The 21,484-nt window shown below is 49.9% G+C and overlaps 1 protein-coding gene across 7 annotated transcripts in view; it reads left to right on the top strand.

Moving 5' to 3' along the window:
* The window catches only part of taok3a (TAO kinase 3a), a 35,152-nt gene that overhangs the window by 8,011 nt on the left and 5,657 nt on the right, over positions 1 to 21,484 (top strand). For 5 of the 7 annotated variants that reach the window (XM_086031909.1, XM_086031912.1, XM_086031907.1 and 2 more), the window contains exons 2-16: positions 5,583 to 5,707; positions 8,016 to 8,243; positions 9,018 to 9,089; positions 10,246 to 10,347; positions 10,464 to 10,509; positions 11,186 to 11,282; positions 12,218 to 12,331; positions 12,480 to 12,571; positions 12,648 to 12,741; positions 13,858 to 13,939; positions 15,871 to 16,038; positions 16,323 to 16,508; positions 17,099 to 17,200; positions 20,878 to 21,114; positions 21,339 to 21,467. In XM_086031909.1, the coding sequence (XP_085888035.1) occupies positions 8,112 to 8,243; positions 9,018 to 9,089; positions 10,246 to 10,347; positions 10,464 to 10,509; positions 11,186 to 11,282; positions 12,218 to 12,331; positions 12,480 to 12,571; positions 12,648 to 12,741; positions 13,858 to 13,939; positions 15,871 to 16,038; positions 16,323 to 16,508; positions 17,099 to 17,200; positions 20,878 to 21,114; positions 21,339 to 21,467 (1,653 nt within the window). In that variant the 5' untranslated portion in view covers positions 5,583 to 5,707; positions 8,016 to 8,111. Of the gene's footprint in view, positions 1 to 3,341; positions 3,431 to 5,582; positions 5,708 to 8,015; positions 8,244 to 9,017; positions 9,090 to 10,245; positions 10,348 to 10,463; positions 10,510 to 11,185; positions 11,283 to 12,217; positions 12,332 to 12,479; positions 12,572 to 12,647; positions 12,742 to 13,857; positions 13,940 to 15,870; positions 16,039 to 16,322; positions 16,509 to 17,098; positions 17,201 to 19,347; positions 19,491 to 20,877; positions 21,115 to 21,338; positions 21,468 to 21,484 lie in introns of those variants that run through there. The other 2 variants (XM_086031908.1, XM_086031913.1) reach the window with 2 other exon arrangements.

The following is a 21,484-nucleotide window of genomic DNA, read 5'->3' on the forward strand; positions in this document are numbered from 1 at the left end:
CACTGCGCTGCTCAGTACTAATCCGGTGTGTCACATTTTCATGCAGAGAGCCCGCAAAATGGCCACGCCAAGGCCTTAACGGAAGACCCGAAACGTATCCAGCTGTGTCTTTTTGGAGACGTAGCAACGCAGCAAAATTGGGAAACCACAGTATGTGCCCCGAAGCCCAGTATGTCGCATTTTCACACCGGGATCCCGCGAGACTGCTGAATCAAAGCTGTAGTAGAGCCTTTGTCTGCCCGTGCCTTTTAACGCAGAACCCGTCGAAGCTAGGCTATTGCCAAAACTGCGTACAATGCTATCCCGTGGCACGTTTTCACGCAGAGAGCCCGCAAAATGGCCTTATCAGAACTGCGGCAAAAGAGCCAGCATTCATCCGCCTGTCCCGTTTTCATGCAGAATCCAGTGAAGGCGGGATGTTGTTGAAATCGCGCACAATGCTGACATTTACTCACCAATCTGTCGTAACAGAAGACAGAGCATGTAGCCGCCTGTGCCCGAGTTTCCGCGGGGGCTCGGCAACGCCCCCGGCAACTTTTGCAGTCCGTCACATTTTGGCACAGAGATCCGGCAAAGTAGCCACGTCGTCGCTTTGACGAAAGACCTTGTGGCGTTTGTCTGCCTTTTTGGACGCGGGACCCAGCCAAAGCAGGATATGGCCGCAGCGGTGCGTGCTATGTCCGTTTTCCACGCAGAGATCCCGCAAGATTTGGCCCAGTTTGATATGGCGTCAAACGTTCAGTCGCAAGTCGCCGTCGCTCGGCAGCGTTCGCCGGGGGCTCGGTTAATCTTTCTGCTACTCTTGATTGGAAAATCCTTGTGGGCTTTAGCGTAGCGCTTGACTGTGCGTGCGCACGCACGCACGCACGCACACACCCACGCTTGCTTGCTGATGAAATGACTAAAAGCCGTGATGATGGCATGTGACGCCCATGCGTGTCTGTGTGCTTCTTTTTTCCCCCCCTCTCCCTCTATGTGTCAAGGCTTAGATGGCATTGCACACGCTAGCCCGCCCCCACTCAGCCCCCCTCAGCCCCCCTCCCTCGTTGGCGGCGCGGCCTGGTGGCAAAACACAGATTGGGCCGCCGTGACTCACCAGCCGGCGCGTGGAGGATCCTGGATAAGACGCGCAAATCTGACGCGGGCGCCCAAAAGCTCAGCCGTGACGTCGTCGCTGTTTTCGGGGTTTCTTTGCTGCTTTTTGTTTAAGCTAGCCTCTGTTGTTTGCTGAAAAATTCCCCGATTGGACGCCGATACTAACTCGCTGCTCGACTGAGCAACTGTCTGACTGGCTCCGATGACCGATAATGGATCAATTAAGTGAAAGGCAATCATCTGAAGGCAAGAGTTGCCGTTTGAATGACTCCAAATGTGGATGTCAGCATTTTTCCTTGTAACGGCAAACGCGCATCGGTTAGCGGCTTCCACCGCCACGACTAATCGGTCTCTTGTGGAGACGGAAGGACGGTCTAGCCGCAAGGTGTCGCGACTCAAAACTTGAAGCGCCAAACGTACAATTGTGTGCTTGTCTCCTCCCACTTTCCAGCCTCCACATCGCCTGCCAGGCTTCCAAGAATAATGGAATGGCATCGTGACGCCACCGTGACGCTGCGTGCGTGCGTGCGTGCCGGCTTTTGTGTGCACCTAAGGCAAGGTTTTCCAAACTGGTGTGTGTCCAGCCCCGTGGGTGCGCAAAATTAAAGATGGACCGTTAGGACGGCCTCATAGGATTATGAGGCACTTAGATGTAGTTTTCACGTGTTTTCCCAAATTTCTTGACAACTTATTTTTGGTTCAGTGGTGCACCCAGAGCAAAAGGGGTGCTGCGTTGAAGTGTGGGAAAGGCTGTTCTCCAAGAGGATTTCCAAACGGCGGTGCTCGTTTGTAATTGTTTCCCCAATTTCTCTGGAAATTGTCATGAGATTTCTGTTGGTTTTCCAACAGATTTTATTTACATTTTTTTTCAAGGTGCGTGCGGACGGGCGATGGCATGCGCCTGTTCTTAGGGCGATGGCTCGAAAAGTTCTTGGAAAGGGTTTTCTCGGAATGCGATTCCCAAAGTTTGGTGCGCAGGATGTTTGTTGTTGTTTGTTTGGATGGAGGATGCGTGCCAGGGGACGGGTGGTGCGCCGACTCTGACGGGATGTTGAAGGAGAGCGCGTCTTCAAAAGCTTCTGGAAAGTTGTAGTCCGGAGAGAGAATTCCCAAGTTTTGGTGTGCAAGATTGTTGACCCAAATTGTTCCTTCCATATATTTTGGATATGTTGGTCGGAATGTAGGAAGTGGATTTCTCGAAAAACCTTAGCGCAAGACGGATTTCCCCAAGGCTTTTGCCTCTTTTGGGGGGGTGCGCAATGCTCTGTGTTGTGTGTAGGTTTTGATGAGTCCACCCACGCGCCGCTTGAGGGTGAGTGATGCGGCCGCCGGAGACAGACGGGCGGAGGGCGCGTGCTATGTTTTTCCCCTTTCCAGTGTGCCGTTTGATCACAAATGTCAAAAGGGAGCACGTTGAACATTTTGACATGCCGAAGCCCAACTCCTGCATCCGCAGCCGGCCCGAGCGCAGCGGTGTCTTGAGATGCGAGCCGTGGCGCGCCGCGCTCGAAAATGCGACGGGGACCCGAGCACGGCCGAAACGGACAGCTAGCCGCGCCCCCAAGCGCGTTGGTTGGGCCGCGAAGCATGAGGACACTTTTCCGCGGGAACTGAGGTTGCTCCTCGTACAGTTTGTCGTGCCGGCCGCGGCACTCGTTTGGATCTATTGCCTGTGCGAGCGTTTTGATTGGCTATCATTTGCCGCACGGGGCCACGTGGCGCAACTGCGATTCCCGTTTTGGAATCGCCGCCAAATGCGGGCCACCGTCGAACGCTCCGGCACAACGCCGCCCTGCGCGTGTGTTCAAAGCGCGTTGACTTGAGAGCGGCTCGCTAGTTTCACGCTAACATGAATGTGCAATGCCACGGACATGCCAACTGTGCCATCGGTATTTTTCCAGCCCAATTGAACACAAATGGTAGCGCAACACAAGTAGGCAGATAATACGACAATAGCCACAGGCATATATTCATCCTGAAAGTAGAAAAGTCGTCGACGGCCATAGAAAATGGCCACTGGTACCCAAAGCCCAATTTCACCAACTTTTTGTGTTTTTGTGCGTTTCTCAATGTGAAAAGATGAAGCGTTAGAGGTTCCGCCTTTTTTTTTTTTTCAACCCCCAAATTTTCTTTTACAATCTGATGTTCTCTGCAGCCCCACCAGTCAAAACACAGCATTCTGACGATGATTGCGTTTGTGCAATATGAGTTAAGCAGTAAAATCCGCCCGTTTTTGTCCATCTCAGGGGGCGGCCATTTTGTCACTTCTGTCGACTGAAAATGACATCACAGTTGCCCTGGTAACGGCCAATCGTGGCTCAGCTTCAGAAAACAGGTGAGCCGTGGATTTTGCTGCTGAACTCGTATTCCACCAACGCAATATTAATCAGAATGTTGTATTCAGACTAGTTAAGGCGCATAGAATATTTTCTCGTCAAGAATATTTGAGGTTGACTTGCCCTTTCAGTATTGCTCCAGCAAAAGTGGACCAGGTGTACGGTAGCAGCAGTGTTGAGTTAGTTTTTTTTATTTCTATTTTGACTGAAACTGGAGCCGCGCCTCCTCGGTTCGCAGTTGACCTGATTTTTCTTATCGCGCTGTCAGCAGCTGTTCCAAAAGATAATCCCTAATGTTAAATCTTACTAGTCCAGTCTGCTCGGCGGGGTTAGCGCTAATTAGCGTAGCTACTTGTAGCCACTGGCGACCGGCGCGATTGTCATTTTAGCGTCCCAAAGTGGGCGCCAAGCATGTGGAGAGGGTTGCTGGATTCCAGAGATGGGGAATTCGGGTCCAGAAAGTCAAAAGCCTGCCACACTTTGTCTTGAGCCGCAGGCGCTTCGAAGCAACTGAGCTCGTTTACCTGCCGCTTGAGTAGACGCACATGTGGCTCAAGCCAAATTGTGGCAGGCCTTTCACTTTCTGGACCTGGATTTGCCATCGCTTTCACCCCAATTGTTGGCCGGGGGTGTTTTTTGGAGGAATGTCAAGGAACGTTACCTCTATATTGCCGTAGCGCCACGCAACGTAGCTAGCTGCAAGATAGCAAATGAAGGTTGTAAGGAATAGACAAACTGGCTAGCTAATGGAAGAATGGACAAACAGAATATTTGACTAATGAGTAAAATAATACACATATGAACTTATTAACAATTGTCCATTGAACTGAATGACTACTAGACAGACTGACTATTGACTGACTATTTTGCTAAAGAACAAAAAAAAACACAAAACTGAAGAACAACCTAACAGACTGTTTAACAGATGGAACAAATGAACCAGCAAACTAGGACTGACTAACAAACTAATAACAGATGAACTAACTACTCCAACTGGTTGGCAATGGATGGAACTAACTAACTAGATAGCAGATGGACTGACCGACTAATCAGATAGCTAGCTAGCTAACTAACTAGCTGATAAACAGATGGACTGACTGACTCTAACTAGATAGCTTGCTAACTAACTCACTAACTAACTGACTAGCAGTTGCATTGACTCACTAACTAACTGGAGGACTTTGCTAACTAAATCAAGTAGTTGGCTAGCCAGTGGACGGACGGATAATGGAGTGAAACTACCGAATTCAACTGACCGACTCCAACTATCGCTTGCTCACTAACTAGCCGACCGCCGAATGGACTGACTGACTGACTGACTGACGGACGGACGGACGGACTGACCAAATAACCGGGTAGCTGTATGGGCGGGCCAAATGGCTAACTAGACACCTAGCAAACTAACTAGCTGAATAGCGGCTAGGCTGACCAAGCAGCCAACCGCCGTTGCTGACCCGTGGATGGTCTGACAGGCGTTTCCGTAGTGTTTGCAAAGCTTTATTTGAGAAATTTACGAGAAGACGGGAGCGAGGAAGCAAAGTTTCCCAGAGGCTCCTGCCAGTGTCTGTTTGCGTTGTAAATGATTCAGGGGGCACGCTCTTTCTTTTTATGCAACTATACCACGTGTGCGGGGATAGACGTATTTTTATCCCGCTCAGTCCTCTGCGCTTCTTTTATTATTTAATGTGCAGCACCCACGCTGGGCTCAAAGCGCAAAAAGCACGCAGGCCGCCGCGTTAAAGGGGACCTCAAATCCAAAATGTTCTTGCCGAGAAGCCGTTGCCGCACTATTGGAACGACGCCATTGCGGTCGATGTTTGTCGCCTTTGTGGAATAGCAACGAAACAGCAAAATGCGGCCATTTTGATCCATCTCGCCGGCGGCCAGTTTGCCACTTGCTGTCCGAACGCCAAAACGACATTGCAGTCGCTCGGGTAACGGCCAATCACGGCTCAGCTTGCCAACGTCACATGACCAAACCCAGAAACGACTTCCACCTCCAGGACGGGAGTGCAACTGTGGCGCTTTGTTTGCCAGCCTCAGTGGACGCCTTCTCTCTGTTTTGAGGGACACTTTTGCTGGTTGGTCGTCTTACTCGAGCGCAGAGAGCACCGGCGTCGTTTTCTAACTTTGGCCTCCTCCTTGTTTCAGGAGGAAGAAAGATGTCGTCGGCCTGGAGCGTCCGGGTGAAATCTGCTTGGGCTTTCAAGTGAGGACAAAACCAGCCCAGACAAAAGACGCCAGAAAAATCCCGCCACCGCTACATTCACATCCAGGTAGACGCACAAACACAATGCACACACTCACTTGGGGGACTTATTTTCATTGATTTTTTTTTTATTTTTTATTTTTTACACCATTTCGGGTTTTTCGTTTTTACACGAGTGTGACAATTACAATTATTTTATTTCAAGCAATATGTGTGTTCTCTATTTATGTTTTGTATTTTAAATTCATTTGATCTTATCTAGTGAAACTATTGAACACTCATTGAAAAAAATAACCTTCAGTAAAATGATTTTTACAAGACAAAAATTGCCCGTGGGTCATAAGAAGCACTTTCAAACTTTTAATATGTTAAAACTATCATATAAAACTGTTTTTAAAAAATCAATGAAAAAAACATGTCATGTCATCTCCCAAAGCGCTTATCCTGTATAGGGTCGCGGGGAGTTGCCGGAGCCTATCCCAGCCGTCAATGGGCGAAGGCAGACTACACCCCGTCGCAGGGCACACATAGACACTGTCACTGAGCGGGAATCCATCCCACGCTGCCCGCACACAACTCAGGCGTGTGTACCACTACACTATCAGCGGACTCTGAAAAAAACATCATTTATTAAAATCAAGCACTAAAAAACCTTAAATGGTACACCAAATGACTTTCAATATACATGTTTTTTTTTTTATTAGTTATAATAGTTTTTTATATTTTATATACATTTTTTATATTCCTTTTTCTTTTTATTTCTCTTTGGAAAATTTTTTTCAAGTAAAGTACCACCTTTCTTCATTAAAATGAAATTACCGGTCTTCAAAACTAAAAAAAAATCAACTTGAAGAAATGTCCGTGCATAAATTAGCGATTTTAGATCATTTCCTTTTTTCAAATGACAGTATTCCTAAAATTGTGTTCAAAAATCATTTAGAGTTAAAGGAGATGAATCAAATTTACTGAGGTAAAATAAACGACAAATTTAAACTGAAGTAAGGATTAAAATGAAACTGAAAAGCCTGAACGGTAAGTGGGCTGTCACTTGTATAGCGCTTTTCTACCTTGGGTACCCCAAGCGCTTCACGCCGTGCCTCATGTGATGACGCAGCATCAGGAGCAACTGGGGGTTCGGTATCTTGCTCAAGGATACTTGGACATGGTCACCATGGCCCAGGATCGAACCCACAACCTCCGGGTTGGGAAATGACCACTCTACCACTGAGCCGTGCCACCCCATGCCCGCCTGGAAAAAAAATGCCCCTTTTTTTCTTTAATATTTGTATTTATGTTTTGAAAGAAGAATGCTAGGCAAACAAACGTGCAGGTCTCCTCGACAGCGGGCACAACACGTGAGTGATATCAGAAGAAGCGTGAAGGCCCTCGTCCTCATTGGCGCGCGTGTGTGTTTGCGCGCCGCTAAATGGGTCAGCGTGACTGCGCGTAGCGAGCAGATGCCCGTTTGAGAACCTTGACGTCTGCCAGCCCCGACACGAGACGCTCTCCGTCTTCTCGTCGCTCGCGAGCCGATGCAAAAATGACGCGCTCGCTGACCGAAGGCAGGAAACGCACGACGGTCGTTGACGTGCCGTCAAATGAAATTGGACATATTCACTTGGTTGCATTTGACATTCCTAAGAAGGGTAAAGACATGCACTTGAGCTCACGGATCCCACTGGTGTATTGCAGCAACATCATGAGGCTGAAGACACCTTGACTGACATACTTTTGGAAGAGAAGCTAAGAAAGGAACTCTGATGAAACCAAGATGCATTTGGTAGTTTTCATGGAAAAAAGGCAAAGAAAGGGCGACAAAGAAAAAAAAAAATCGACAGCGCGGGTCCCCCTCATCCTCTGAACCTGCCCATGCACCTGGTTGCAAATGTTGGAAAATATTTCTTTTTTTAAATTTTTTTTTTATTTTTGTTTGGACCAACTCCTGTTTTTTGGAGAAAACTCTTTTCATTCAAGAATCATTTAGGGTTAACCAAAAAAAAAAAAGTCCTGAGGCCAACACGCATGCTCAAATTGTTCACACGGGTTCACAGACGGCTGACCTGTTTTCTGAAGCTGAGCCATGATTGGTCGTTATCTGAGACCTGAGCATCTGCGATGTCATTTTCAGTCGACAGAAGTGACAGAAGGGTCGCCCCCTGCGACGGCTAAAAAGGGGTGAATTTTGCTGCATTTTTAATGGCTTTAAAAAAAGAAGCAAGCGCTGGGAAGCTATACAAACACAGTATTCAAATATGGGTGTGTGGACTGTAACCCCGCCCACGATGGGGGATTGGGGGGCGGAGTCTACTTTACCTGAGCCTTGAATGTGCTTCGCGTTTCAGGTCTGTAACGTTTATTTTTTTTCTTCTCCGCAGTCTTTCCTGCTGTGGCCGGCCAATGCCGGGCCCGTGGCGGGCGTCCGCCGGCGGTCGCAGCAGTCGCGGCGGCGCGGCCACCAGCGCCCCCTAGCCATGCCGTCGTCCACGCGCAAAGGGGCGGCCAAGGACCCCGAGCTGGCCGAGCTCTTCTTCAAAGACGACCCCGAGGACGTCTTCTGCGACCTGCACGAGATCGGACATGGCAGCTTCGGGGCCGTCTACTTTGTAAGTCCAAAAAAAAAAAAGACCCAGGTCATGAAAAAAAAGTGTCAAGGACCCACGGCTGACGTGCCAGTCGTTGTCGTCGGCCATTTTGTTTTGATGCAGACATTTCAGGCTCGTCACCTGCACTGCCAGTCGCCTCTCACGGCTGAGTGCAGCCATCTTGCGTTGCCCCTTCTGCGGACAACTTTTTCCTTTCCCCGTCAGTGCTTTTTTTTTTTTTTTTTCCCCGCCAGTATCCGTGTATGGAGTAACGAGAGCCTCGCCGAGAGCGAAATTCACTGGCCGCGTTGACCATTCGCAGTATATTCTTTCCCTTTGGTGAATCGTGAATTTCGGTTTACGTTTCACAGCCATTTCTTTCTTGGTGGCCTTTTCTTTTATTTCATTGTTGATGCTTCTGAAGTCATGATGAGGACGACGAGTAGCACGGTATAAGACAACATTTATCATTTCATTCTCCTTCGCCGTGGAGACAGAAAATACCAGGGAGACGCCACGGGGATAGCGATGTATTCGAGTTGGGCCGGCTGAGCCGAACGATTGGCAACGCAAGATGGCCGCCGCTGGCGTCACATCCCTCAGCAGCGACTAACGTGGCACGAGCAGTCCAAGTTATCGTGTCCGTCCGTGGGGCTCGTACCTTTGAGCGATTCCTCCGACGTTAGCCCGCTGCTAGGCTAGCAGGTGGCCATAAATGGCCAAGTGTTGCACTTGATGCTGGACTGAATGCGTTGGCGCTGCTTGTGAAAACGCACCGTCTGCATTGTCGCTCAGGCCCGCAACTCGTACTCCAACGAGGTGGTGGCCATCAAGAAGATGTCCTACAATGGCAAGCAGACCACTGAAGTAAGACTCGCACACGCACTCGCCGCACATTCGTCAGCACCGAGCAAGGTTCAAGGTGCAACTGCAATTGCTTTGGTCTCGAGAAGCCGTGCCTGAAAATGCGCGGCGACCCCCCCGAAAAAAATATTTGGCCCCGCCCTCTGCCAGCCCTTGCTTTCAAACCCCAACCCTAGCTTCAAACGCACATTCCAAAGCATCAAGCTAGCTGAAAAGACGCATTTCAGGCACTAACCAGAGTTTGAAAAGCCGAACTCTCGTCGACAACACCGCCGTTGGCGTCAACGCCACTTGTTTTTCAACCGGAGGCCTCTTTCTTCACCGACCGCTCACTTGACATTCATTCCGACAACTGAGCCCCCCTCCAATCTGCACGGCGCCCTCTATCGGCGTCATGGAAGCGGCACTGCCCCCTAGCGGTGTGGCATGTCGTGAAAATGAAGCAACGGTGACGTTCGGGGGAGGGAGGGGATGCTGCGCTCGGGATCTTTGCTTTCAAATTGCAAGAAAAGGTTCCCTGCGTCATCGACATGTCGTAAAAAGTTCCATGAAAACGTTGACTTGTAATAGGCTCCCTCGACTTTTCTTTCCAAATAATTCAAATGTTAAACTTCCGCTGATCTTTACAAAAAGAGAGTGCACCACAGGCTCGGCAGCATCTCTCATCATCTGAGAACTGTCAATCTTTTATTTATTTATTTATTTTTTTGAAAGGCCAATGCTGGTATTTGCCAAAATGCGGAGTATGGGCCCAGATAATCGGCCCATACGATGCATCCCTGGTCCGAAGCGACCATTTTGCTAACAATTGTCTGAAAATGACAATTCGGTTTCACTTTGCAACTTGAAATTTGGTGCGGAGAACCCCAAAATAGTTTGAAGAAGCCACACCCTTCAAGGCACCGTGAGTCTGCCACTTGAGTTTGAAGCGGCCGTTTTCGGCTCCATTTGTCCGTTTCCGGGGCTACTTACTTGATCAGGGAACTGCCGCTCGAGATTTGGTCCCATTGCTGTGAAAGTCGACGCAGGTTTAGCCGTCAGATGACCAATGGCAAATTGCCAAGCGCTTGAATTTTGCTCTCTGCGCGTCGGCATGACGGCCACGTCAAGGGCCGAGCGGCATCAAATTGCAGTGAAGTGCTGTGCTTTGGTTGCGCAGAAGTGGCAGGACATCATCAAGGAGGTGAAATTTTTGGGGCAGCTGCGGCACCCCAACACCATCGAATACAAAGGCTGCTACCTGAAAGACAACACTGCCTGGGTGAATATGTCTTTGCTCCCATTTTGGATTGGCTGATACGCGTGGACAGCGCCACCTGTCCGTCAAATGTCTGGGCTACAAAATGATGTCGTCGTCTTTGTGGTGTCTTTCCGAAGCTGGTGATGGAGTACTGCCTGGGCTCCGCGTCCGATTTGCTCGAGGGTGAGTTTGCTTGAGGTCGTTGGATTGATCTTTGCATTGACATATGTACTGTACACGCACATATTGTTTATATATACAGTTGTCCCTCGCTATATCGCGGTTGGCCTTTCGCGCTACATTGCGGATTTTTTTTACAGTGCTTCTTTCTATGCTGTTTCTTTACGGCGTACGAACGCCGCATTGTTTACCGCGTCCTGATTGGCTAAAGTACAGGAGACCAATTTGAATCCAGCTCCTCGGTGCCACATCTCGCACAGAATGCGTTGGGCTTACGAAATTGAATCTTGTGAGGGAGAAGAGGACACAAGTGTCAATAAAGATCGGACCTTTAAACTTCCTGTTGTGATCATTTATGTGACCTGCTCTAAGAATATCACACAACCCAATCTTTTTAATATTAAGAAACAAACATTGAAAGAATGACCAGCAGACAACAAAGTTTAATCCTTGTTTTCCTTCTAAACAGGTCAATTTGACCCACAACATAACAGGAGGGTTGAAAAAGGTTTTGAAATGATTAAATATAAAGTATACTTGTTTTTCTTACTAAGGTTTGAAAAAAATGGGTATGTATATATATATATATATATATATATATATATATATATATATATATACACACACATATGAGGAATAGAAAAGGTTGTCATTTTTTTTTGTGTGCGTCCATCTGAAGTTCACAAGAAACCTCTGCAAGAGGTGGAAATCGCCGCCATTACCCACGGTGCCTTGCTCGGACTTGCTTACTTGCATTCCCACAACATGATTCACAGGTGAGTATCCTTGTGTAAGTCGTCCTTGTGAACAATGGAGAAAACCCAGTGGGGCGACCTTTCATCTCTGGCCGCCGTCGTATCTCATCATCTCTTATCATTTCTGCGCCACGGCCCAGCGACCTTTGCACTGTCAAACGTCAGCCGCACGATAAAAGACAAACGGTGACACCTTTTGGAAATGAGACAAAGAAAAAGAACATTTACGCTAAATACAAAAAAACAAACATTTAGACAAAACAACACAACACTCATTTGGAGATGGGTGCGTGGATTCCGTTGGACAGCGTGTACTTATCAAACACGTGCATCGAGTTTTACAGTGAAAAATATCGTCCTCGATTTTGATCACCCTCTGCCGTTCTGCAACGTGTTTTTCGACGTTTGGGGGAGTATTTCTTTGTTGTGTTTTTGTCTGAATATCAGCAAAAACCTAATGAGCGGATGTTGAGATTTTTTTTTGTTTAATCTCATAACAGAATTATTCAGGTTACGCATAATGAAAAAAATGTAGTCCAGTGAAAAGAATAAATCTCTTTTCAAAAAGAGTTTTTTGGGGGTTTCGTTTATCCAGTCTTTTTTTCACCCATGTTTCAAATAATTAAAAAGCAAGTTAAAAATGAAGACTGGCCTATCAAAAGCCTGTACCTACAATCTTGAGATATTTTTTTCTGATTAAAAACAAACAGCAAAAGATTTTTGCTCTGCCCAATTTTTTGTAATTCAAGAATTGAATTTTGTTTTGCGTGCGTGTGTACATTTTGTATTTTCTTTAACGCTGCCCTTTTTATGGGGGGAAAAAAAACCCGCAAAAATATTTGATTGGGTTAAAAAAATGAATTAAAAAAAAGAAGGAAGGTTTTGAGGTTTTTTTGTTGTCGTTTTTTTCATGCCGAAACCCTGAAATGAAAAGTTGTTCTTTTGTGCGTCTTCAGAGACGTGAAGGCGGGAAACATCCTGCTGACGGAGCCGGGCCAGGTCAAGTTGGCAGACTTTGGCTCCGCCTCCATTGCCTCGCCCGCCAACTCCTTCGTAGGGACGCCCTACTGGTGAGACTTACTTTGAAATTTGGGTTCTGAAACCGGCTTAGGGAAATTTCAATAATGTGGACATTTCAGTTGCCATAGCCGTCGTGCGTTTGCGGAGCCAGTGAGACTGTCGTGCTAACGGCGCGTGTGTTTTTGTGCGTGCGGTCAGGATGGCCCCCGAAGTGATCCTGGCCATGGACGAGGGCCAGTACGAAGGAAAAGTGGACATCTGGTCGCTGGGGATCACCTGCATCGAATTAGGTGGCCGCACTTTGCTTGCCTGGCGTGTGGTGCCAAAGGCTGACTTGTTTTGTCGCGCGTCTGCTCCTGCTTCCAGCCGAACGCAAGCCGCCATTGTTCAACATGAACGCCATGAGTGCCTTATATCACATCGCGCAGAACGACTCGCCCGCCCTGCAGGCCAACGAGTGGTAAGGCGCCAGCGCGCTCAGCGTACCCCGACCCCAAAGCGGACCCGACACGCAATCACTAAGAAACAATACAACACGTGCGCTGCAATGTCATGCCATGCCGCTTACTTTCTTATTTGCCTTTTGTTTTTAATTCACTCGGCTTCAATTCATTTTTAGAACAAGTTTGTTAGTTTGTATTTGCTCCCCAAAATGCTTCATTTTAGTGGAGTTTTTCTTCGCGTTAGTATTAGTTTTAGTTTTCTGTAATATGTGGAGTATTTGTCGAGTGCAAAATTAAGAGGGAAAAAATGGGTCACTTATCGGAGTGTAATGAAGTAAAGGGCAATTGTCAAACTAGTGTTGGACCTTCCTTCTTTTGTACACAATACCGAATTCAAAACATTTCAAGTGAACCCGCGGGGCACGTGCGCACCTAGCCACTAGGTGGTGCTCAAGCTCCTGCCCTTTTCTGCCTGGACCCACCCCCAAAACCTTTTCCCCCACTTTCAATCATTGGCATTTAAAAAAAAAAAAAAGACCCCATTGATTCAGCTCTATAATCTCTTCTTTTTCTTTTGATTGAGTTGCACAGGGGAAAGGATCACCAACAGTGGAGAACAGATCTAAAATCATTTTTCTTGGTCTTACTTTTGTGCGGCACAAAAATGGGAAAAAAAAAAGGGGTTGTGGTGAAATGCCATATCCGCTGTGGCTTGCCAACAACTCCCGCTTGCGTTATTTATTGGCTGTGTTAACAGAAAAAAGAAAAAAAAGTCGAAGCCACATGACACTTCTTTTCTTGATCAGCTGTCTGTCGTGATACATATTGCTTTGTTTTTGTCTTTTGTCTTTATCATTAAGATTCATGTATTGCTGATGATACGAAAGACACCCATGCTCAGAGCTGGGCATTTGACTCCAAATTCTGACGGGGGTACTCTTCCGTCATCCGTCATTCACCTTTTTTTTGTGGGGGCGGGGGGGGGGGGGGGGGGGGGTCGGTCCACCTCTGAGATTAAACGGGCTGCCGCCAGCGATTCCGACTGCAAACTTCTATGTTTATGTCTATTGTTGATTACTGTTTATCGCCAGAGAAAATCTTATTTTGTAACGCGCTTGTTCCTCTGTACGCAGGTCCGACCCTTTCCGGAGCTTTGTGGACTACTGCCTACTGAAAATTCCTCAGGACCGCCCCTCGTCGGGGGAGCTGCTGCGAGTGAGTGCTCGCGGCCGCACTTCCTGTCACGTGGACTCGGATGTGTCGAAACTGGGCTTTGTAAGATCGGGGATCATCCAAATCGCCACCCACCCTCCCAAAAAAAAAAAAAAATCAGGCCCAACTCATATTGTAGTAAAGGCAGGCCCGGCCGGAGTGAGTCATCTGAACGTTCTGGCCAATTCCCGCTGGGGCCGGCCGGGTTGCAATATACGCTAAACGGGCCGCGACTCGACCCGCACGTTAGTCGCTTGTGGCCGGCGGGTCCCTTTTGAAATGCGCCGAGCTCTTGATGCTTCAATGGGCTTTGTTGTACCAATGTGTTGACACTATCTCATTGTATGTAGCACTGAGCGCCTAACTTGCTTACTCAGGGTGTCATGTCAGCAAGCAGCAATCATTTCATACACCACAAGAAACTTGTGGACTCCAACTATATTCGACCCCGTGTGTAGAAAATAACACGTTTGTACAGCGGAGCCGTCCGTGCTCTTGCGCTTGCCGTGATGGGCTGGGCCACCAATGGCGAAAAGCCCTGGATAGTTGAATTGCATTGGAGGAATTTAGTGAGTTTTTGTCAACCTGAAATCGTCTACAAAAAATGCGGGCCAAAAAACAAACATTTTTTAAAAAAAAGATCTATTTATCAATTTCCTTCGTCCCTTTTCCTGAAATGCGGCGGCGGCCTCCCGCTGGGGTTGTGAAATGAGGCCAAAGGCAGCGGGATTAAAATGCGATTACAAATGGTCCTTTCCGCCGGTTGACCGGGTCACAAACATTGTTAGTTCAGTCAAAGAGGCCAAATGAGAGGCGCCCGCACGTGTCAAACAAGCGGCTCATAACGAGAGAGGCCGCGCTTGGCGGGACCGACAGTCGACAAGCGCGCCGGCTTGTGATGACGGAGGCCCAAACGCCCGGCCGGTTGGCCTTCCAAAATGTGCACTTCTTCAAAGGTGTCATACCTGAGATGCGTTTCCACTCGTGCACAAAAATGAAAAGGAAAAATGAGTCTTTTTTTTTTTGCGGGGGGGGGGTCATTTCCATACAATAATCATGACGGCATTCCCCAGTCCAGTCATCCAAAATAATGATTGCGCACGCGCTATATTTTCTTACTCTAATGCAATGGAAATAATACATTCATCCAATGTTTAGAAAAACCTGCCCTAATAATGTTCTCTCACTTTTATTTCAAGTGACTGATGCTGAAAAAAAGTCACAATGTTGGGTTGTATTATTTTATTCAATTTTCCAAAATCATTAGCTGCAAAGAATTTTTCAGTTTTTGTATTTTATTTTCCTTATTTACTCTCTCCAAAGTAATAGATGAATCCCTCAATGGGTGTTTCTCTCGTTTTCTTAGTTGTACTGCGGCCTATTTGATCTGACTCTATCCAAAATAGGAGATCAATCCAAATGAATGCAAAATATTTGATCTAACCTTTTTCTTTGACTGTATCCGGAATAGCAAAACATATATATATATATATATATATGTGTGTGTGTGTATATATATATATATATATATATATATATATATATATATATATATATATATATATATATATATATATATATATATATATATATATATATATATAATATGAAAAACACGCATTTATGTTGAGACATGTCTTCGATGTTTTCTTTTACTCTTGCTTTGCATTTGTGCCTTTTTTCGTTATTTGTGATTTTCCAACATGGCAAAATTTGAAATGTCGGCGTTATGCCGTCGGCAGTTGATAGGATGAAGCGCAAATGTCCTTTGGAGGCACGGGTGGAAATAGCGACGTGACGTGCCAGAAAGCGTTGCTGCACTCCAAAGCCGTTTCCTGTGCGACTCACAGACGCCCTCTAGTGGCACTTTGCCGCATTAGCGAGTCCAACCAAAGCGCTTATCAACTTGCTTTGTTTTTCTTTCTCTTCGCCAGCACGACTTTGTGCGACGGGAGCGGCCGCCGAGGATCCTGCTGGACCTGATCCAGAGGACCAAAGACGCCGTGCGCGAGCTGGACAACCTGCAGTACCGCAAGATGAAGAAGATCCTCTACCAGGAGAAGCACAACGGGCCCGTGGGGGAGAGCCAGGAGGACGAGGAGGTGGGACCGTAACGCGCGCGCGGCGCCCGTTTAGCCTTCGCCTTACGCTCAGCGCATCCGTCAAACGGAGAGGCCTGTAAAAGTTCTCCAAAGGAGAGGCCCGGCGTGCTCGCTTCAAGCCGCTGGCCTCACGGCGGAATGGTTTTACATAGCGTCCGTCGTTCCCGATCCGTTCTCCCATCCATCCATCCATCCATCCATCAATCGAATGGAATGGGCGCACACACGTTTAGACGGCCATGCGCATATGTGACTTTGTGGATGTGATCTTTGTGATGTGGCAGGACAGCGAGGCGGCCAGCTGCAAGATGAACAGCCTGGGCAGCAACCACTCCGTACCCAGCACGTCGCTCAGCACGGGCAGCCAGAGCAGCAGCGTCAACAGCCTGCAGGAGGTTCTGGACGACATGAGCGTCATGCACCCGCACGACTACGGGGGCACCCTGGACTCCTCCACGAACGACGACAAGGTATTGCCGCCTAAGCGGGCTGCGTGGGGTGCATGTTGCAAAGGTACTTCACAGAAGGCCGCCTTTTGTTACGACCAGGCGAGATCTATTTGTCTCCAAGCAAGGAAAGGGGTGCGTGGGGGGGGGGGGGGGGGGGGGGGGGGTGAGCATCGGCAGGTGCAGTTTTCTGCCTAAATGGGATGCGTTGAGTGGTCAGCGGACAACCCAAAGTTAGCGTGTCGGGATTTTTTTCATCACAGTTATTTCCCCGGCGTTGCCAGCTTGAATTCATCTCGAGGCATTTGAGACAGGAAGACAAAATGTGTTTGATGCCTAAACGTGCTTGCAGCAGTTGAAGCCCTCTGGCCAAACGGGCTGCGCGAGGTGCTCGGTCCACGTTCGATCACAACGGTAGCCGCGCCCTGCGTTTGCTTCCTTGCCAAACCGCTACCCGGCTCCGTTTTGTCTTGATGAATTAAAGTCGTAACAAATGCAGCGACCGGGAGAGTTTTCTGCCTAAACGGGCTGTGTAGGGGTACTCAGGTTTTTACAGACTGTTTTGCCTGGATTAAAAAAAAAAAAAAAAAATGATTGTGTTTGTTGTGTGCCAGGAGCAGCAGTACAAATGGGACGACAGCATTCACCCCAAGAGCGGCCAGGCCCAAAACTACAAGAACCAGGCCCGCTTTGCCACCATCAAGTCTGCATCCCTGGTGAGTCATGCCGAACACATTCCCGGCCGACTTTGCCAAAGGCTTGCTGGGAAGGCATGGAACCCGTGGCGGCGGCGGTGTGAGCTTTCCGCCCGAACGGGCTGCATAGGATACTCAGTGGACATGTCAACATATTGGCCGTGTAACCTCACACAGCCGCTTTCCGTAGCGCTGGCTCGATTTAGCTTAAAGTGACGTGGGGCCGCAGTAGGTGGCGTCTGCCGCCCAAATGGGCAGCGGGAAACGCACGGTGAACATCTCAAAGTCAGCTTATTATCCGTCCCCTCCTATTTTGCTCTTTTCTGGCCTCCCCACCATGGCTACATTTGAGGCATGGCGTGTGGGCAGCAGCACGTGGAGTTTTCTGCCTAAACAGGCCGCGTGACGCGCATCAGCATGTTAGCCGTAACCGCCCGTCTTGTTACTCTCTCGCCATGGGGCTTGATTTGTCTCGAAACGGCGGCGGCACCGGTGCAAGTTGTCTGCGCGCGCGCGCGCGTGCGCGTGCTTGCTTGCGTTGTGCCTAAACGGGCTGTGGAAGATGCTACAGTATGTGCGCGTCTCAGCGTCAAAGTAGGTCCACGGTTTGCTCGTTTCCAGACCGCTACCAGATTCGGTTTCTTTCTTCTTTTTCGTTTGGAAAGGCCAGCAGCGTTGAATATGCGCAGCTTGCCGCCTAAACGGGCCGCGCCAGCTATTCGGCGGACGTCTCGGCAGGCCGGCGTCGGCCGCGTCCTGGCGTGTTTGCTACGTTGGAGCGAGCGGCCGTGATTTTCCTTGCGCCACTTTTCTTTCTCTCTTTTTCTGGTTGTGTCTCTCTCGCTCGTCTGTTGTCATAGAAACAAGCTGTAGTAAGTCGCGGGGCTTTCACGTGGGCTTTTTTAACCCTCGCAGAAGCGCTGCGTGCCTCAGACTGCCTGTGTGTGCGCGAGTGCGAGTGTGTGAGAGTATGTGTGTATTATTTGTGTGCTCGAATGTGAGTGGAGCACCTGTTTGTGCAGGCGTGCGTGCGGTGTGTGAGTGATAGAAAGTGCGCGCGTGCGCTGTCGGATGACATCATGTTGTTTTTGCCGCGTCCTCAGGCAGGTGGACAAAGAGACGGGCGCCGGGCATTCGCGCAGGCGTCTGCGCACATTGCGATGGCGGGATGGAAGCGTCCTCGTCGCAATTGTGGAGGCGATGATTTCAGAATGGACGCAGGGGTTATTGCGGGTCAAACAAGGAGGACATAGCCAGCGCCTTTCTCCAAAGCAATTTGGACTCCCGACCGAGCCGCGCCAAAAAACGCCCAGAAAGATTTTGTGGAGCCGTGCCCGCCGGCCGCGCTTAGGTGGCCACATTTCTTGGGGGGAAGAAAAAGGCTTCATGCGCACAACCCCGTGGGGAATTTTCAAAACTTTACGCGGAGGCCTTATGTCGCTCGTTAATCAGATCGCCGCAGACGAAAAGGCTTATTCGGGCATTTTGGGACAAAATGACGTCTGCGACGTGGCTGCGCGCGTTTGGGTTCTTCTCGGAAGCGAGGAGAAGCCGAGGCTGCCAAAGACAACGGCCGCGAGACGCAAGCCGGCCGGGACCTTCGCGCCGCCCTTAGCAAGTCCAAACCTGACGGGAAAAACAAGCGCAATAACGTTGAAAGTAGAAAGGGATGGGCTGATTGGGGGGGGGGGGGGGGGGCAATGGGTAATAAAGGTTTGGTTGTTGGCCAGCGTCGGGCTCGTATCCACTGTTGCCATGGTCTCCGTGCGTCCGTCTGCTCTCGCGGAGGACGCCAGAAAGCAGAGAACGTTTGACGACAACAAAGGAGTCGTCGCGACGGCGCTCATCGATGAGCAAAAGTGTCGTCGATTTGCCGCGCTCATCGCTGTTGCGGCCAAAAGGAAGGCAGTTGGCGCCAAAAGGGTTAACGCGATTCGCCTCTCTAAGACGCCCGCTCGACCCCCCCCCCCCCCGCCGAGCTCCCGTCAATGAAGTATTCATGTGACCCACCTGCTGCCCGCCGCTTGGCGTTGGCGCCGCTCAAAGGGCCGCTCTGTGCTCGCTTTGGCCTCCCTTTTGCGTGTCCTGGGCGCCAACCAGGGGCGGGGGGGGGGTGGGGGGGGGGGCACAGGGGCGGGCGCACACGGCTCCCGAGTGTCGCTCGGTCGCTCGGGACCCAGAGGACGCCGCCCGGGGCCGGGGTGCCGCACGCCGCCGCCGCGCTTGGCCGCCATGTTGGGTCTGAGGCGTTCGGCCGGGGACGTACCGCAAGATGCGCGGCGAGGACGCGCGGCGGCCCTTCCGTCGACAGGTCCGCCCCCCGCGCCCCCCGCCTCCCCCCTTCAGGATTCCAGCGTGCACGTGCGGCGGCCGCATTGTCGGAACGTAGAACGTCAGGCGTGAATTTGCGTTGGATTTTTTTTTTTGTTGCGAGCGGTCGGAGCACACGTGCGAGCGTGCGTTGTGAGCGACGATGGCGCGAAAAGGTCTTTTGTGACGACGGTTTTGGGAGGAACGCCGGCGGCGTCTTCGGAGAGGCCGGCCGGCATCGGGCCGCGGCGATCGGTCAGCAAAGGTGGAAGGAAAACGCTTCGGCGCCTCGATTTGCCGGCGAAATGTTCCGCATTTTTGTTCTTGGTTTGGGAGGCTCCGTGTGGGACCGTGCGCAAAATGTCCTCACATCTGCACTGATCCGGAAAGTGCTGTTGGAGGAAAGTGTCGGCGGTGTCCCAGTGTCTTCAAAGAGGCGTCCGTCCGCGCGCAAGTTGCAATGCTTGGCTTCACGGCAACGTGCGCACATCAGAAAAGACTTGTTTTCACATTCAACTGGGAACCTTCACTTGAGTGTTTTGCTGTGTGTGTGCGAGAGAAAAATGCGCAATTGTGGCACAAGTGGCCTGTTGTGAACAGTTTTGTGAATCTTTTGAATGAGGTTGAGGAAAGCGCGAGCGGCTGAGTGTCACAAAAGTCGACTCTCGTGAGCGTCAAAGCAACATTTTGGAAAGGCAAGAAAAGAAAAAGCCAAGGCAAAGCCAGTTGCCTCCCGTTTTGGGAGGTTGCTCAGCAAAGCGAGTCTGGATGCTTTTTGACGTTGACGCTTGAAATGTTCTTTGACGCCGTTGACGTCGACGCCCTTGGCTTGACCGTCGGTGATTTTCCTAATCAATTCACCCGTTGGTTAGTTTGTGGATCAATTGGCTTGGAAACCCCCCCCCCCCCCCCCCCACACACAATATAAGCACAACTGTGGATTGTTTTCCAAAGTCAATGTTTTGTTTTCATTTCACACAATCAGTCCACTTTGCTGGATGACGGCAGAAACGGGCACTTTTTTTTTTACTGGTGACGAGCTGCAGTTCACAATATTCGCTATATAACTTGAAATGGCAATTCGTCCATCACGCCGCAAACGGCTCCATTAACACGATCATCGATCGATCGTCGCGCCTCTGGGCCGGACGTTGTCTTTGGGGTTCCCTGCCTTTTGGTGGCCTCCCAACGTTTGCTTCGATCGCTCTCCGCAAAAGCGGTCCAATTTGATTGTCGCAGGAAAGAAGCGGACCCTCGGCAAGTCGCGCGATGGCTCGCGTCAAAGTTGAAAGAAGGAAAAGAGCGATGGAAAAGAGCGATGCAAAATGCGCGCGCATCGTGAAAAGGGGGGCAAAGAAGTGAAGAGCTTCTTCCTTTGTGCGTGGCAGGTGACCAAGCAGCTCCACGAGCACGAGCAGGAGAGCGAGCTGCGCGAGCAGATGTCGGGCTACAAGCGCATGCGCCGGCAACACCAGAAGCAGCTGATCGCGCTGGAGAACAAACTCAAGGCCGAGATGGACGAGCACCGCCTGCGGCTGCACAAGGAGGCCGAGACGCAGGCCAACGCCGCCTACGTCGAGCTGGAGAAGCTGGCCAAGAGGCACGCCGCGCACGCCGACAAGGAGGTACGCCTCGGCGGGAAAAAAAAAAAAAACCTGCACCGGGGAAACGCAAACAGCCGCGTAGACCAGGACTGGGCAAAATGATGCTAACCTTGGGGAAATGCGCGCAGGCGAGGAGCTATACTCCGGGGAAAAAAAAGCGAGACTCACCTTGAGCCACACGCTGCTTCACTGAGACTTTCCTGAAAGCGTGACACGCTAAGGCGCTAACATGCTAACCGGCGCAGGTGAAGGCGTCGCTGGCCGAGGAGCGGAAGTTCCAGCAGCAGATGGTGGCGCAGCAGAAAAAGGAGCTCAGCGCGTTCCTGGACGCGCAGAAGAAACAATACAAACTGTGCAAGGAGAAGATTAAGGAGGTAAGCTGCGCTAACAC

This window comes from Filicampus tigris, chromosome 5, assembly GCF_054856515.1.
Source record: "Filicampus tigris isolate MCC_2025a chromosome 5, RoL_Ftig_1.0, whole genome shotgun sequence".
Lineage (NCBI taxonomy): Eukaryota > Metazoa > Chordata > Actinopteri > Syngnathiformes > Syngnathidae > Filicampus > Filicampus tigris.